The sequence below is a fragment of the Mytilus edulis genome, chromosome 5, assembly GCF_963676685.1.
Source record: "Mytilus edulis chromosome 5, xbMytEdul2.2, whole genome shotgun sequence".
NCBI classification, from domain to species: Eukaryota; Metazoa; Mollusca; class Bivalvia; order Mytilida; family Mytilidae; genus Mytilus; species Mytilus edulis.
Genome location: NC_092348.1, coordinates 53,246,952 through 53,260,103, shown reverse-complemented (window position 1 = coordinate 53,260,103; position 13,152 = coordinate 53,246,952). Strand labels below are relative to the sequence as shown.

At 31.2% G+C, this 13,152-nt stretch overlaps 1 protein-coding gene across 5 annotated transcripts in view; it reads left to right on the top strand.

The window, feature by feature from the left end:
• The window catches only part of LOC139523927 (E3 ubiquitin-protein ligase TTC3-like), a 99,887-nt gene extending 87,209 nt beyond the window's left edge, over window positions 1-12,678 (top strand). For all 5 annotated transcript variants that reach the window (XM_071318350.1, XM_071318346.1, XM_071318349.1 and 2 more), the window contains 7 exons: window positions 3,190-3,286; window positions 5,642-5,745; window positions 7,067-7,169; window positions 7,543-7,952; window positions 8,295-8,430; window positions 9,799-10,038; window positions 10,669-12,678. In XM_071318350.1, coding sequence (XP_071174451.1) covers window positions 3,190-3,286; window positions 5,642-5,745; window positions 7,067-7,169; window positions 7,543-7,952; window positions 8,295-8,430; window positions 9,799-10,038; window positions 10,669-10,758 — 1,180 coding nt within the window. In that variant the 3' untranslated portion in view covers window positions 10,759-12,678. The remainder of the gene's footprint in view (window positions 1-3,189; window positions 3,287-5,641; window positions 5,746-7,066; window positions 7,170-7,542; window positions 7,953-8,294; window positions 8,431-9,798; window positions 10,039-10,668) is intronic.
• The last annotated feature ends 474 nt before the right edge of the window (window positions 12,679-13,152 follow it).

Genomic DNA, 13,152 nt, shown 5'->3' with positions numbered 1-13,152 from the left:
TGTTGGGTTGCTGCCCCTGAATTGGTAATTTTAAGGAAATTTTGCTGTTTTTATATGAACTCAAAAATTGAAATTTTTTGGTCGTATATTGGTATCACATTGGCGTCGTTGTCGGCGTCTGAAGACTTTTGGTTTTCGCACTATAACTTAAGTATAAGTGAATAGAAATCTATGAAATTTAAACACAAGGTTTATGACCATAAAAGGAAGGTTGGGATTGATTTTGCAAGTTTTGGTCCAAACAGTTTGGGAATTAGGGGCCAAAAAGGGCCCAAATAAGCATTTTCTTGGTTTTCACACTATAACTTTAGTAAAGGTAAATAGAAATCTATGAAATTTTGACACAAGGTTTATGACCACTAACTGAAGGTTGGGATTGTTTTTGGGAGTTTTGGTCCCAACAGTTTAGGAATTAGGGGCCAAAAAAGGGCCCAAATAAGCATTATTCTTGGTTTTCGCACAATAACTTTAGTATAAGTTAATAGAAATAAATGAAATTTAAATTTAAGGAGGGTCGCGGGTATAAAATTGTCAGAAAAAAATAAACATTTATTTTTCATTACAAATTTTATTTATTACCTTAAGTAGTTGTTACTTTATCATATGGTACAAAAATCTTTCCAAAAAAACAATTCGTGTTGGCCCTAGGTGACTTTTAAAATGTAGATATCATTGAAAAAGCTCCAAATTATCTCCCTTTGGTACAAAAATGCCATTTTTTGCCATTAAAATTGAAATATCTTTTTTAACTCATCGGTGACCTATATTTTTTATTGTTGTTTTCGAATAAGTTGTACATAAACTAAATAATTGTAAAATTTAAGCGATTTCTGTAATTTAGTTCTTTTTTTATTTCGATATTACTTTTATTTCTCCTATTAGTTCAACAGAAAAAAAGGACATTAACAAAAAAGTATGCTTCTTTCGATGGCAGATTGTGAGCGTAAATGAACGGTGACCCCATTTTTTTATTTCATTTTTCTATTAAGTATAAGATAAAGTTCATTTATAGAAAAATATAGCGAAGTCCTATATTAAATAAAAAAATCAATTTAGACCCGCGAGCCCCCTTAAACACAAGGTTTATGAACACTAAAGGAAGGTTGGGATTGATTTTGGGAGTTTTGGTCCCAACAGTTTAGGAATTTGGGGCCAAAAAGGGGCCCAAATAAGCATTTTTCTTGGTTTTCACACCATAACTTAAGTATAAGTGAATAGAAATCTATAAAATTTAAACACAAGGTTTATGACCATAAAAGGAAGGTTGGGATTGATTTTTGAAGTTTTGGTCCCAACAGTTTAGGAATAAGTGGCCCAAAGGGTCCAAAATTAAACTTTGTTTGAATTCATCAAAAATTGAATTATTGGGGTTCTTTGATATGCCAAATCTAACTGTGCATGCTGTGTATGTAGATTCTTAATTTTTGGTCCCATTTTCAAATTGGTCTACACTTAGATCCAAAGGGTCCAAAATTAAACTAAGTTTGATTTTAACAAAAATTGAATTCTTGGGGTTCTTTGATATGCTGAATCTAAACATGTACTTAGATTTTTTATTATGGGCCCAGTTTTCAAGTTGGTCCAAATCGTGGTCCAAAATTAAACTTTGTTTGATTGCAACAAAAGTTGAATCCTTGTGGTTCTTTGATATGCTGAATCTAAACATGTACTTATTATTTTTATTATCGGCCCAGTTTTCAAGTTTGTCCAAATCGTCTTCAAAATTAAACTTTGTTTGATATCAACAAAAATTGAATCCTTGAGGTTCTTTGATATGCCGAATCTAAACCTGTATTTACATTTTTGATTATAGGCCCAGTTTTCAAGTTGGTCCAAATTGCGGATCAAAATTAAACTTTGTTTGATTTCAACAAAAATTGTTTATATGGGGTTCTTTGATATATGCTTAATCTTACCATGTATTTAGATTTTTGATGTTTGGGCCCGGTTATCAGATTGGTCCACATTGAGGTCTAAAGGGTCCAAAATTGAACTTTATTTGATTTCATCAAAAATTGAATTCTTGGGGTTCTTTGATATGCTGAATCTAACCATGTATTTAGATTTTGGATATTGGACCATAATAGGTAATGTCCAATTTAAAATTTTAAGTTTTTAAGTTTAAGTTCTTAGACCACATTCATTATGTGTCAAAAACCTGTGTTGTGTCAACTATTTAATCACAATCCAAATTCAGAGCTGTATCAAGCTTGGATGTTGTGTCCATACTTGCCCCAATGTTCAGGGTTTGAACTCTGCGATCGTATAAAGCTGTGCCCTGCGAAGCATCTGGTTGGTTATTTTCTTGAATATTATTATAGATAGAGATAAACTGTAAACAGCAATAATGTTCAGCAAAGTAAGATCTACAAATAAGTCAACATGACCAAAATGGTCAGTTGACCCCTTAAGGAGTTATTGCCCTTTATAGTAATTTTTTACCAATTTTTTGTAAATTCTTGTAATCTTTTACAAAAATCTTCTCCTCTGAAACTACAATGCCAAATTAAACCAAACTCAGTCATAATCATTATCAGGGTATCTTGTTTAAAAAAAGGTGTGCTGTGACCCAGCCAACCAACCAAGATGGCCACCATGGCTAAAAATAGAACATAGGGGTAAAATGTAGATTTTGGCTTAAAAATCTGAAACCAAAGCATGTAGAGCAAATTTGATAAGGGGATAAATTGTTTATCAAGTCAACATCTATTTGCCCTGAAATTTTCAGATGGATTGGACAACTGGTTGTTGGGTTGCTGCCCCCAATTGGTAATTTTTTAAAAAATGTTGCAATTTTTGGTTATTATCTTGAATACTATTATAGGTAGAGATAAACTGTAAACAGAAAAAATAGTCATTTGACCCCTTAAGGAGTTATTGCCCTTTAGAGTAAATTTTTAACAATTTTCAATTTTCATTAATTTAGTTAATTACTGTAAATTTTTACAAAATATTTTCCTCTGTAATTGATAGACAAAATTGTAAATAGCAAGAATGTTAAGTAAAGTAAGATGTTCCAACACATCACCAACACCATAACACAATTTTGTCATGAATCCATCTGTGTCCTTTATTTAATATGCACATAGACCAAGGTGAGCAACACAGGCTCTTAAGAGCCTTTAGTTTCTCATTTCTTTATTTTAATACTTTGCAGAATTGTCATATATTATTAATACTTTTTAACAGACTAGAACTAAAGTTTGCGGAAGATGAGTTTAAGAAAAAACAAGAAGAATATAAAATGTTGTTTGACAGAGAGAAAGACAGGGCAGCCAGAGCAGAGGTATGTTAGTAATGCTGGATCAATTATAACAACAGCTTTTTACTGCCAAATGATGCCCTTTTTATACAACAGCAAAAATTGAAAAAAATTTGGTCGTATATTGGTATCACGTTAGCGTCATCGTCATCTTCGTCGTCCGAATACTTAAGTTTTCGCACTCTAACTTTAGTTAAAGTGGATAGAAATTTTAACACAAGGTTTATGACCTCAAAAGGAAGGTTGGGATTGATTTTGGGAGTTTTGGTCCCAACAGTTTAGGAATTAGGGGCCAAAAAGGGCCCAAATAAGCATTTTCTTGGTTTTCGCACTATAAATTTAGTTTAAGTAAACAGAAATCTATGAAATTTTGACACAAGGTTTATGACCACAAAAGGAAGGTTGGGATTGATTTTGGGAGTTTTGGTTCCAACAGTTTAGAAATTAGGGGCCAAAAAAGGGCCCAAATAAGCATTATTCTTGGTTTTCGCACAATAACTTTAGTATAAGTAAATAGAAATCAATGAAATTTCAACACAAGGTTTATGACCACAAAAGGAAGGTTGGGATTGATTTTGGGAGTTAAGGTCCTAACAGTTTAGGAATTAGGGCCCAAAAAGGGGCCCAAATAAGCATTATTCTTGGTTTTCGCACCATAACTTTAGTATAAGTAAATAGAAATCTATGAAATTTAAACACAAGGTTTATGATCACTAAAGGAAGGTTGGGTTTGATTTTGGGAGTTTTGGTCCCAACAGTTTAGGAATAAGGGGCCCAAAGGGTCCAAAATTGATTTCATCAAAAATTGAATAATTGGGGTTTTTTGATATGCAGAATCTAACTGTGTATGTAGATTCTTAATTTTTGGTCCCGTTTTCCAATTGGTCTACATTAAGGTCCAAAGGGTCCAAAATTAAACTTAGTTTGATTTTAACAAAAATTGAATCCTTAGGGTTCTTTGATATGCTGAATTTAAAAATGTACTTAGATTTTTGATTATTGGCCCAGTTTTCAAGTTGGTCCAAATCGGGGTCCAAAATTTAACTTTGTTTGATTTCAACAAAAATTAAATAATTTGGGTTCTTCGATATGCCAAATCTAACTGTGTATTTAGATTCTTAATTTTTGGTCCCGTTTTCAAATTGGTCTACATTAAAGTCCAAAGTACTAAATTAAACTAAACTAAGTTTGATTTTAACAAAAAATGAATTCTTGGGCTTTTTTAATATGCTGAATCTAAACATGTACTTAGATTTTTGATTATGGGCCCAGTTTTCAAGTTGGTTCAAATCAGGATCCAAAATTATTATATTGAGTATTATGCAATAGCAAGAAATTTTCAGTTGCACAGTATTCAGCAATAGCAAGAAGTCTTCAATTGCACAGTATTGTGCAATAGCAAGAAATTTTCAATTCCACAGTATTGCACAATAGCAAGAAATCTTCATTTGCACAGTATTGTGCAATAGCAAATATTTTCAATTGCACAGTATTGCGCAATAGCAAAAAATATCTAATTGCACATTATTGTGCAATAGCAAGAAATTCATTTGGAGTTATCTTTCTTTGTCCAGAATAGTAGTTGAATCAACTTAAATCACTGTTTTATACAATATACAATGTATATTCACTTTTACTTCCAACTGATAAATTAAAACAATCTTTACCATTCAGTGATAACAAGCACTTTATTTTACATTTTAATATTTTATGATGTATTTAAATGAGTAGTTATTGTTGCAAACTCCATTAGAAATTTGAATTGAGATCAGTTTTGGAAAAAGGGAAAGGGGGATGTGAAAAAAAAAATGGGAGGGGGGGGGGGGGGTTAAATTTTTCTCATTTCAGATTTCATAAATAAAAAGAAAATTTCTTCAAGCATTTTTTTGAAAGGATTAATATTCAACAGCATAGTGAATTGCTCAAAGGAAAACAAAATATTTTAAGTTCATTAGACCACATTCATTCTGTGTCAGAAACCTATGCTGTGTCAACTATTTAATCACAATCCAAATTAAGAGCTGAATCCAGCTTGAATGTTGTGTCCATACTTGCCCCAACCGTTCAGGGTTCAACCTCTGCGGTTGTATAAAGCTGTGCCCTACAGAGCATCTGGTTTATTCATGAAATATACTAAAACTAGTAATGTTTATACAACCCTTACCAACAACTGATCATAAAAAAAATATATAAAATCAAAAGACTTTGATTATGCAGTTCAGCTTCTGCTATTTATTTGCAGGTAGTGATCTAGTTTAAATGTTTGGTATTTTAATGTTTGAATATTTTAATACTCACAAGTAAATTGTATCTAAGAAAAACATATCTGAAAAATTGAAAAAACCTTAGAGGTTAAGCAAGATATCTTTTCTAATACAGACTGAGGTAACAACACTTAAAAAGCAGTCTTCTGTAACTATGTTGGAGAGATCGAAGAAAGAGGCAATGTATCACGTCCATCATTTAAAAGGACTCCATAAAAAGTAAGTAGAAAAAAACTTATTACATTGCATTGGTTGCATTGAATTACTGTGACTTCTGAGTGAAATAAAAGCAGATAATTTCACAAAGAATTATTTTACTCGTGAGGTCATACAACAATAGATTTTGTCTAGACGTTGTCGATGACTCTGCATCAAAGCAAATTGGGAATGCTTAAAAATAGATATACTTCCTCACAGTATCTACTGCAATTCCATTAAAAAGTCCATTGTCAATGTGATTAAAAGAATAACTAATCAAGAATTCAAACATAGGAAAATATTCAATAAGTGACAGATCAACACATTAATTCATGAATGTGTATATTTATTCACAAATGTAGTGTATGAATTACGGTTGATTTTGACATGTACAGTGTGTTTTGTTATAAAATATGTGATTGTGGACATATTTTTATGGTTTCCAGACAATAACTTTAGTTTAAGTGAATAGACCATTATGAAATTTAATCAGAAGGTTCAATACCACAAAGAAAAGTTGGGTTTGATTTTGGGGGTACAAACAGTTTAGGAATAAAGGACCAAAAACAAGCATTTTTGTAGTTACTAGACAATTAAGGGTGCTATAAACAGTTTCGTATAAAAAAACTAGGGGTTATTCCCCAACTAAAAATAGACATGGAGGGAAGTCCCTTTTTATCAACATAATTGGTGAAAAAGTATCATGTTTTTTGTATTTGGTTGTAAAGATATGTTAATTAACTTCAATTAAAACAGGTTAGATGATTAAAATAATTTAAAAAATTAGATTAAATATTCATGTTTTGAGGGGAGACAACACTGTAAACAGTCTGTTTTTTTGGCAGTGAAAATTCAAAACTTATTTGCAGCCACTGTAGCTCTTTTCGGAGCAGGCGAACGTACCCTGAAGCATGTATTTTTTGAAAGACCAGGTAAAAATCTATGAAATTCATACAACTTTGATAATGAAAAATGTGCAGGTATCATGTCTTCAGGGGTGTGCACATGACCTGATTTCAGGTTTTTTAAGCTTAAATTAGGCAATGTTTTTCCCAGTTTCTCTGGATAAAACTTTTTTATACTATTAAAAGTACAATTTTTTTTTATTCCATTATAAACTAGAGAACATTCTGATTCCAGTGATATCTAGTTTTATACAGGTATCTTTATTAATCAGTCCACCACTAAGGGTCACTTATACATGGTCCCTCAAAATATGACGTCATAGAAAAAAACTGTTGATTGCACCCAAAGGACAAGGTATGATAAGGCCTGTTTTTGGCCCCCCTATTACATACTAGATTATATTTTCGTTTTAAGAATGATTTATGTGTTCTTTCAGACACACAGACCAAGGAAAGGAAGTGCCCACACAAATGAGTCAAGCATTAAGTTTCTACGAAACAATTGTGTCAAAATGTGCAGAAACTATACCTAAAATGATGGTAAGACCAGTTCAAAATTATAATGGTTTCATATTTGCAATAGATCAGATCAGTATTTGATAAAACCCAGATAACCAAAATGCAAACCTAAGAATATATCAAAATCAGTTTTTGATACAATAAACAATTACTTTTAGAATGTTCAATACACAATGGCAATATAATGATGGTTGTTCCAATTGACATCCAACATGGAGGGTGAAACTTAAATTATTTTTTTTAATATATGACTTGAAGAGACTGTGATCTATGTGAATAGAGACATGTTCAGTCAGAAATTCAAATACAACAAGATATGATTTGTCTTGTTACTATTGTGTTATGTCAGTTTGTTTTTGTGTACACTGATCTTATCTACCTTGTCTTATTCCAGAGTGATTTCGATGAACAGATTACACAGATACAAAATGGAAGGTGTTTAGCAGAACTTCCACCAGTTTTTGTACCACCACCCCCTCCAGCTTTCTCCCCAAACTCTGGGGGACTAGACACAAAACTTGAAGAATCTTTAAGCAAGGTAGCAGAATCGACACCACCAAAACTGCCCAGCAGTTCATCTGGACTGAGCCCAATATCAGTCAAAGGTCCAACTTCTCAGCCATCAGTGCCTTTACCAGCCCAGCCAAAACCATTAATCCCACCACCAGGACTACAAACACAGTCTCTAAGACAACAGATACCAAGACTAGCCAATAACAAAGCTGGTCAGGTTAATGGTCAAGCTAAAAATAGTTTTGAGAAATTGGTTCAGAGACTTACTACAACTTTTCCACAGTATAACAGGTCAGTTTATAAAATCAGTTTGTTATCTTTCAGTTTGCATGCTGAGAAAATTTTAAATTTAGAAATATTTGGGAAACTAATGTTCCAACCTACTCACTAACTCGGGAAAAGTTTACCTCAGATCCCCTATTGTTTATCATGAAAAGCAATTTTTCCTTGGCACAAAACTTATATAAAGTGTTATTTTCATTGAGCAAAATTGTAAACACATTTTGTTTTTAATATTTATAAAGATTCATACAGATAAGTTTAAAAAAGAAAATGTAACTTGTAAAAATCCATATAACATACAGAAAAAAAAGCAGTAAATACAGTTTTAAACATTTTGTCTTTGAATTACAGAGCTATATTCACCCAATTAATCCAACAGCTACGTCAGAATCGTGGAGGATCTCTGTCTGGACTTACAATTGATGAGATAACTCAGCAAGTAACACTCATGGTTCAGGCTCATGAACAGAAACAAAACAAAACTCAGGTATTATACTATTTATTGTAAATTGTAGAAGGTCAGGTAACACTTTAATGAATGCTCCAGTAATTTATTGAGATCGACATGTTTCAGTGGCTAGCACCGTCATCAGGATAGAATAAAATACATAAATTCATGCTGATGTACAAAATAGGGTTGAGAATAGAAATGTTACAATGTTGCTATGGTGAGTAACATTAAAATAGCAATTGAAAGAGAAAGTGAAAGTAAGTATATATGGAAGTAAACTATAAAAATAAAATAAAATAAAAATACAATGTTTTTGTTGTTAAAATGTTTGTTAAAATTATTCTGCCATCATGTGTTGGCACTTTTACACACAGTGGAACGAATTATACAATAAGTTATTATCATGTGTTCTGTGTAAACTTTGTGTTCAATTAACGTCATTATTCCCAAATAAAGACGACATTTTACTAGAAATTCTGTTCCAATTCGACTGGCTTCCCTTGGCCAGAGGTACTCCTTCCTATAGTTTAATGAAGGAACACAGCGTTTACATTCATCATAGACTGGTGATATTTTATTTTATTTTCCCTATACCTACGGCAGTCAAACACTTTACAGCAATCCCTACGCTATTGGGAGTAGTACCTCTGGCCAGGGGAAGCCAGTCGAAATGGTATGGAATTGCTAGTAAAGTGTTGTTTATATTGTTGTTGGAATGTTTAAAGGGACAATTGATATTTTGTTGTTATTATTTGGATGAAAATTTAAAACATTGAGTGCTGATGTTTAGTTTGCTGGACAAATTATTGAACAAGAGTGGTTTTGATGTTAAAAAGAAATCAAACAATTGTTTTGTTAATGGTCTTTTTCCTTGGCTGACAGCTTTTGAAAATCATGCAAAACTGAGAAAATATTATTTGAGTTGTTTTAAAGATTAGCCCATTTGAAATTTCTGTTTGTACATTTCAATCTTTAAAAAAAAGCTGAATTCACAGAATATTTTTACCATGACTATATTTCTAAAATTGTTTCTAATTTTCAGTTATGATAGTTTTTAGAATTTGAAAGAATTGTCATTGTTTTATTTTTTTGTTGAAAAGTGAACGAATTATAACTAAATGACTCTTAGAATTTGAATTTCTTATATAATCAATACAACCAAACAACAGGTAAAATTCACCATTTCAGAATAAAAAGGCCATAAGTTGTACACCAAAATGGAAGTAATGTTAAGTTATTGGCAGCATACATATTTTTTTCAGACTTTCGAATTAGGATGTTCTGATTAAAGCATTCAAAATATTACCAAGAATGCTTTAGGTTTTTTAATGACTATTTGCCAAAAAAAAATGCACAGACCTTCAAATGGTTAATTTGATTACTGCAACATAATTATTTTTTTAGGCTCCTGCTGCTGCTTCTTCTGCACCAAAGGCAGCCTTCCCTGGACAAGGACCTGTTAAACCAGTGGCCCCACCACCGGGTCTTAATACATCCTGGGGATTTACTGAATCATCAAATACATCATCATACAAAGGAGAGGAAGTGTTTGAAGAAGAACAAGATCCTTGTGTCATCTGTCATGAAGAAATGACACCTGATACAACAGTCAGGCTAGAATGTCACCACAGATTTCATGATGAGGTAATTTCTAATAACTGTTGTTGTTCTTTTTATCTCAATTGGTACAAAAAGGCAAGTGATCTATTTTTATTACCTGGTGTCTGTCGTAGGACAGTTTAATAGAAACCAGGATTAAAATTTTGTAGGCCAAAAGCAAGATTTGTAAACAATAGCCTCATCAGTGATGCTTGAATCCGAAAAGTTAAAAAGGCTAAATGAAGTACATATTTGAAGAGCAGTGATTACCCAAAATTCTGAAAGTTTTATGGACTTTTTTTGGGGGGGAAGGGGGGGGGATAATTTAAAAAAAATAATTGAATTACAAAATATTACAGTATGTTGAAAATTTTCATTCAGTTTTATTTTAACCAAAACTAATATTGTTTTCCTTTATACTTTTTCTGCAAAAGTATTATCATTCATATATGTAATTATATTAAAAACTGTGATATGTTTATTTCACACTACCACAACATATTATTGGCTCTCAGAAGGCAGATGCAATACATAATAAAAAAATCAATTTTTCTGTACTTAAAAGCAAAATCCATTGTATTGCATTGGCAAAAAGGCAGGCTAAAATCTGCTGTACAGGATTGGGCTAATTGCCAAAAATAAATTTTGATCTCAAAGATTTTTTCTTTTTTCCAGTGCATAAGGAAATGGTTAAAAGAGAACAGTACCTGTCCAAACTGTAGAATATATGCTTTGTTGCCAGATGAATTTCCAACTTTGAACTAGTTATAGTTTAAAAATATTATTGCAAAAAGATAGTATGCTGGTGTACTTCTTTACACCATTTATTTAAAATATTATATTTTTGAACAGTGATATAAAGTTGTAGTTCTTTTTATGAATGTATCATGATACTAGTACATGATTTTATATTTATCAAAATCTTTCCGATTTACATGTTGAAATGATATGAGATGGGGTTTTTTTTCAAACAAGTGAAATTATTGTCTACAGAAATAAATATCATTAAAGACGTGTTGACCTCTAGATGTCATGTCTTTTTTGCCTGCCATTTTTTTTTTAAAACTGTCTCAATTACTAAACACAAGTCTCCTGTTTTCAATGAAAAGTTAATTATTTTATGAAAATCATCTATTTTTAAATATTTTTATTATTACTATTGATGGTATTATTATATGTTTACTATATTATTTTAATCTGGTTATTGAGCCCATCCACATTTTCATGTTGGCTATTGTCAGCAAGGTTTTATTACAAAGGCAAAGTCTTGATAGTTGTATGAATAAGTAATGATTTTAAAAATGCAAAATCCAACCCACAAAGGTTGAAAAGAATATTTAATAATGTCGTTTGTCTTGGGAAGCAGTTTGTTTGATTTGAATTTAAGCAGCATAAGCTATTGTTCAAAAACACTAAATTATTCTATTGAAAGTTATACACTGTAATTGTGGAAAATGTTCAGTTTATTAGTATTTGTTTCATAAAACAAGATGTAAACTTGATCTTTCTGACCTTTTCTTTCCTATTTTAAAGCATTTAACAAATGTCTATAGATTTATAATGCTTTTCTGTTAAAGTGAACAGTCTGTTGGTGTGCATAGAAAGCACATATTTATGTCCTCCTGTTTTGGTTCATTGGTGTGTTTTTTTAAAAGCATAACAACTTTATTTACTCACTCCTAGTTACAACCATTTTATAACATTTGGAAAGAGAATAAATGAATTTTAACCTTGTAGTAACATTGTGACAACAACATGAACTAATTGCCTTGTACAGTTAAATGTCAGAACTAAAATTACAAGCAAAAAATGTTTTTTTTTATTCTTAATTGAAGATGTCACGAGGTTTGTATTTGTATGAATGTTTTGCATTGTTATATACAAATGGAATTTTAATTGTACTTCATGTCTTAAAATATCTAGTTTTTTCAAGTTTTAACTGACATATAATCTTAATACATCCTGAAAAATTCAGCAGAATAACATCAACATAAGTTTGTTTTTTGTTGTTGTTTTTTTGTTCTGATAGTTTTACTGATATATATAATTAATCAAATGCCTTGTAAGAAGTTCAGAAAAAAACCAAGTCTACTTGAAGAAGCCCTAACTTGTATTGTCTAAAGATTGAACAAGTGGCTTGTGAAAATCAAATTTGATTTTGTATGGTTTAATGTTTAGAGAGTTTACTTCCCAGATAAGTATGGTGTTGGCTTTACTTGAGATGGGATTCAGTATCTTACTGAATATTTATTGCAGTTTCTTGTTACCACTTGTCTATTAGACTTCCTCATAATGTTATATCCTTACTTCTATTGATGTACTAATAGATTATTTTCATGTTGTATATAACATAAACTAATTTATCTAATAGGTTTTTACTACCAGAATAAGAAAGTTTCCTAAAAAAGGAACTGAAATAATGATATAAATGACTACGTTACAGAATTAAACATATATCAAATGCTTTTTAACAGTAAAATATAACTGTTTGGGTATAATTTATAAAATAATTTGATGTATGAACTCTATAAATCTTTATCTGAACAGTTTTAAAAGAGGTCAAATCAAGGCATTATTTTAATTTTCGCCTGCCATTAACATAATATTGTTATTAAGTATAGAAATGTTATCCCTTGTTTAAATTGACATATTTTGTATACATGACAATAAAGATTGTATAAATTATTTTCTTTTTTGTTTTCATGCACCTATTTCAGAAATCTGTATGGAAGCATACTTTTATTGGTCTAATTGTGACAAAAACACTGTTGTTGGTCTGTTTGTGACAAAAATACTGTTGGTCTGTTTGTGACAAAAATACTGTTGTTGATAGATATAGGAAGATGTGGTATGAGTACAAATGAGACAACTTTTCATCCTAGTCACAATTTATAAAAGTAAACCATTATAGGTCAAGGTACTGTCTTCAACATGCAGCCTTGGCTCACACCAAACAGCAAGCTATAAAGGGCCCCCCAAAAAAACTAGTGTAAGACCATTTCAATGGGAAAAACAACGATCTAATCTATATAAAAAAAAACGAGAAACACTTATAAACCACACCAACAACCTACTGAACATCAGATTCATGACTTGGGTTTAAAGGTCTTAATTGTACCAAACCTTCACCCTTATCTGAAACAAAAGTGTAACATCACA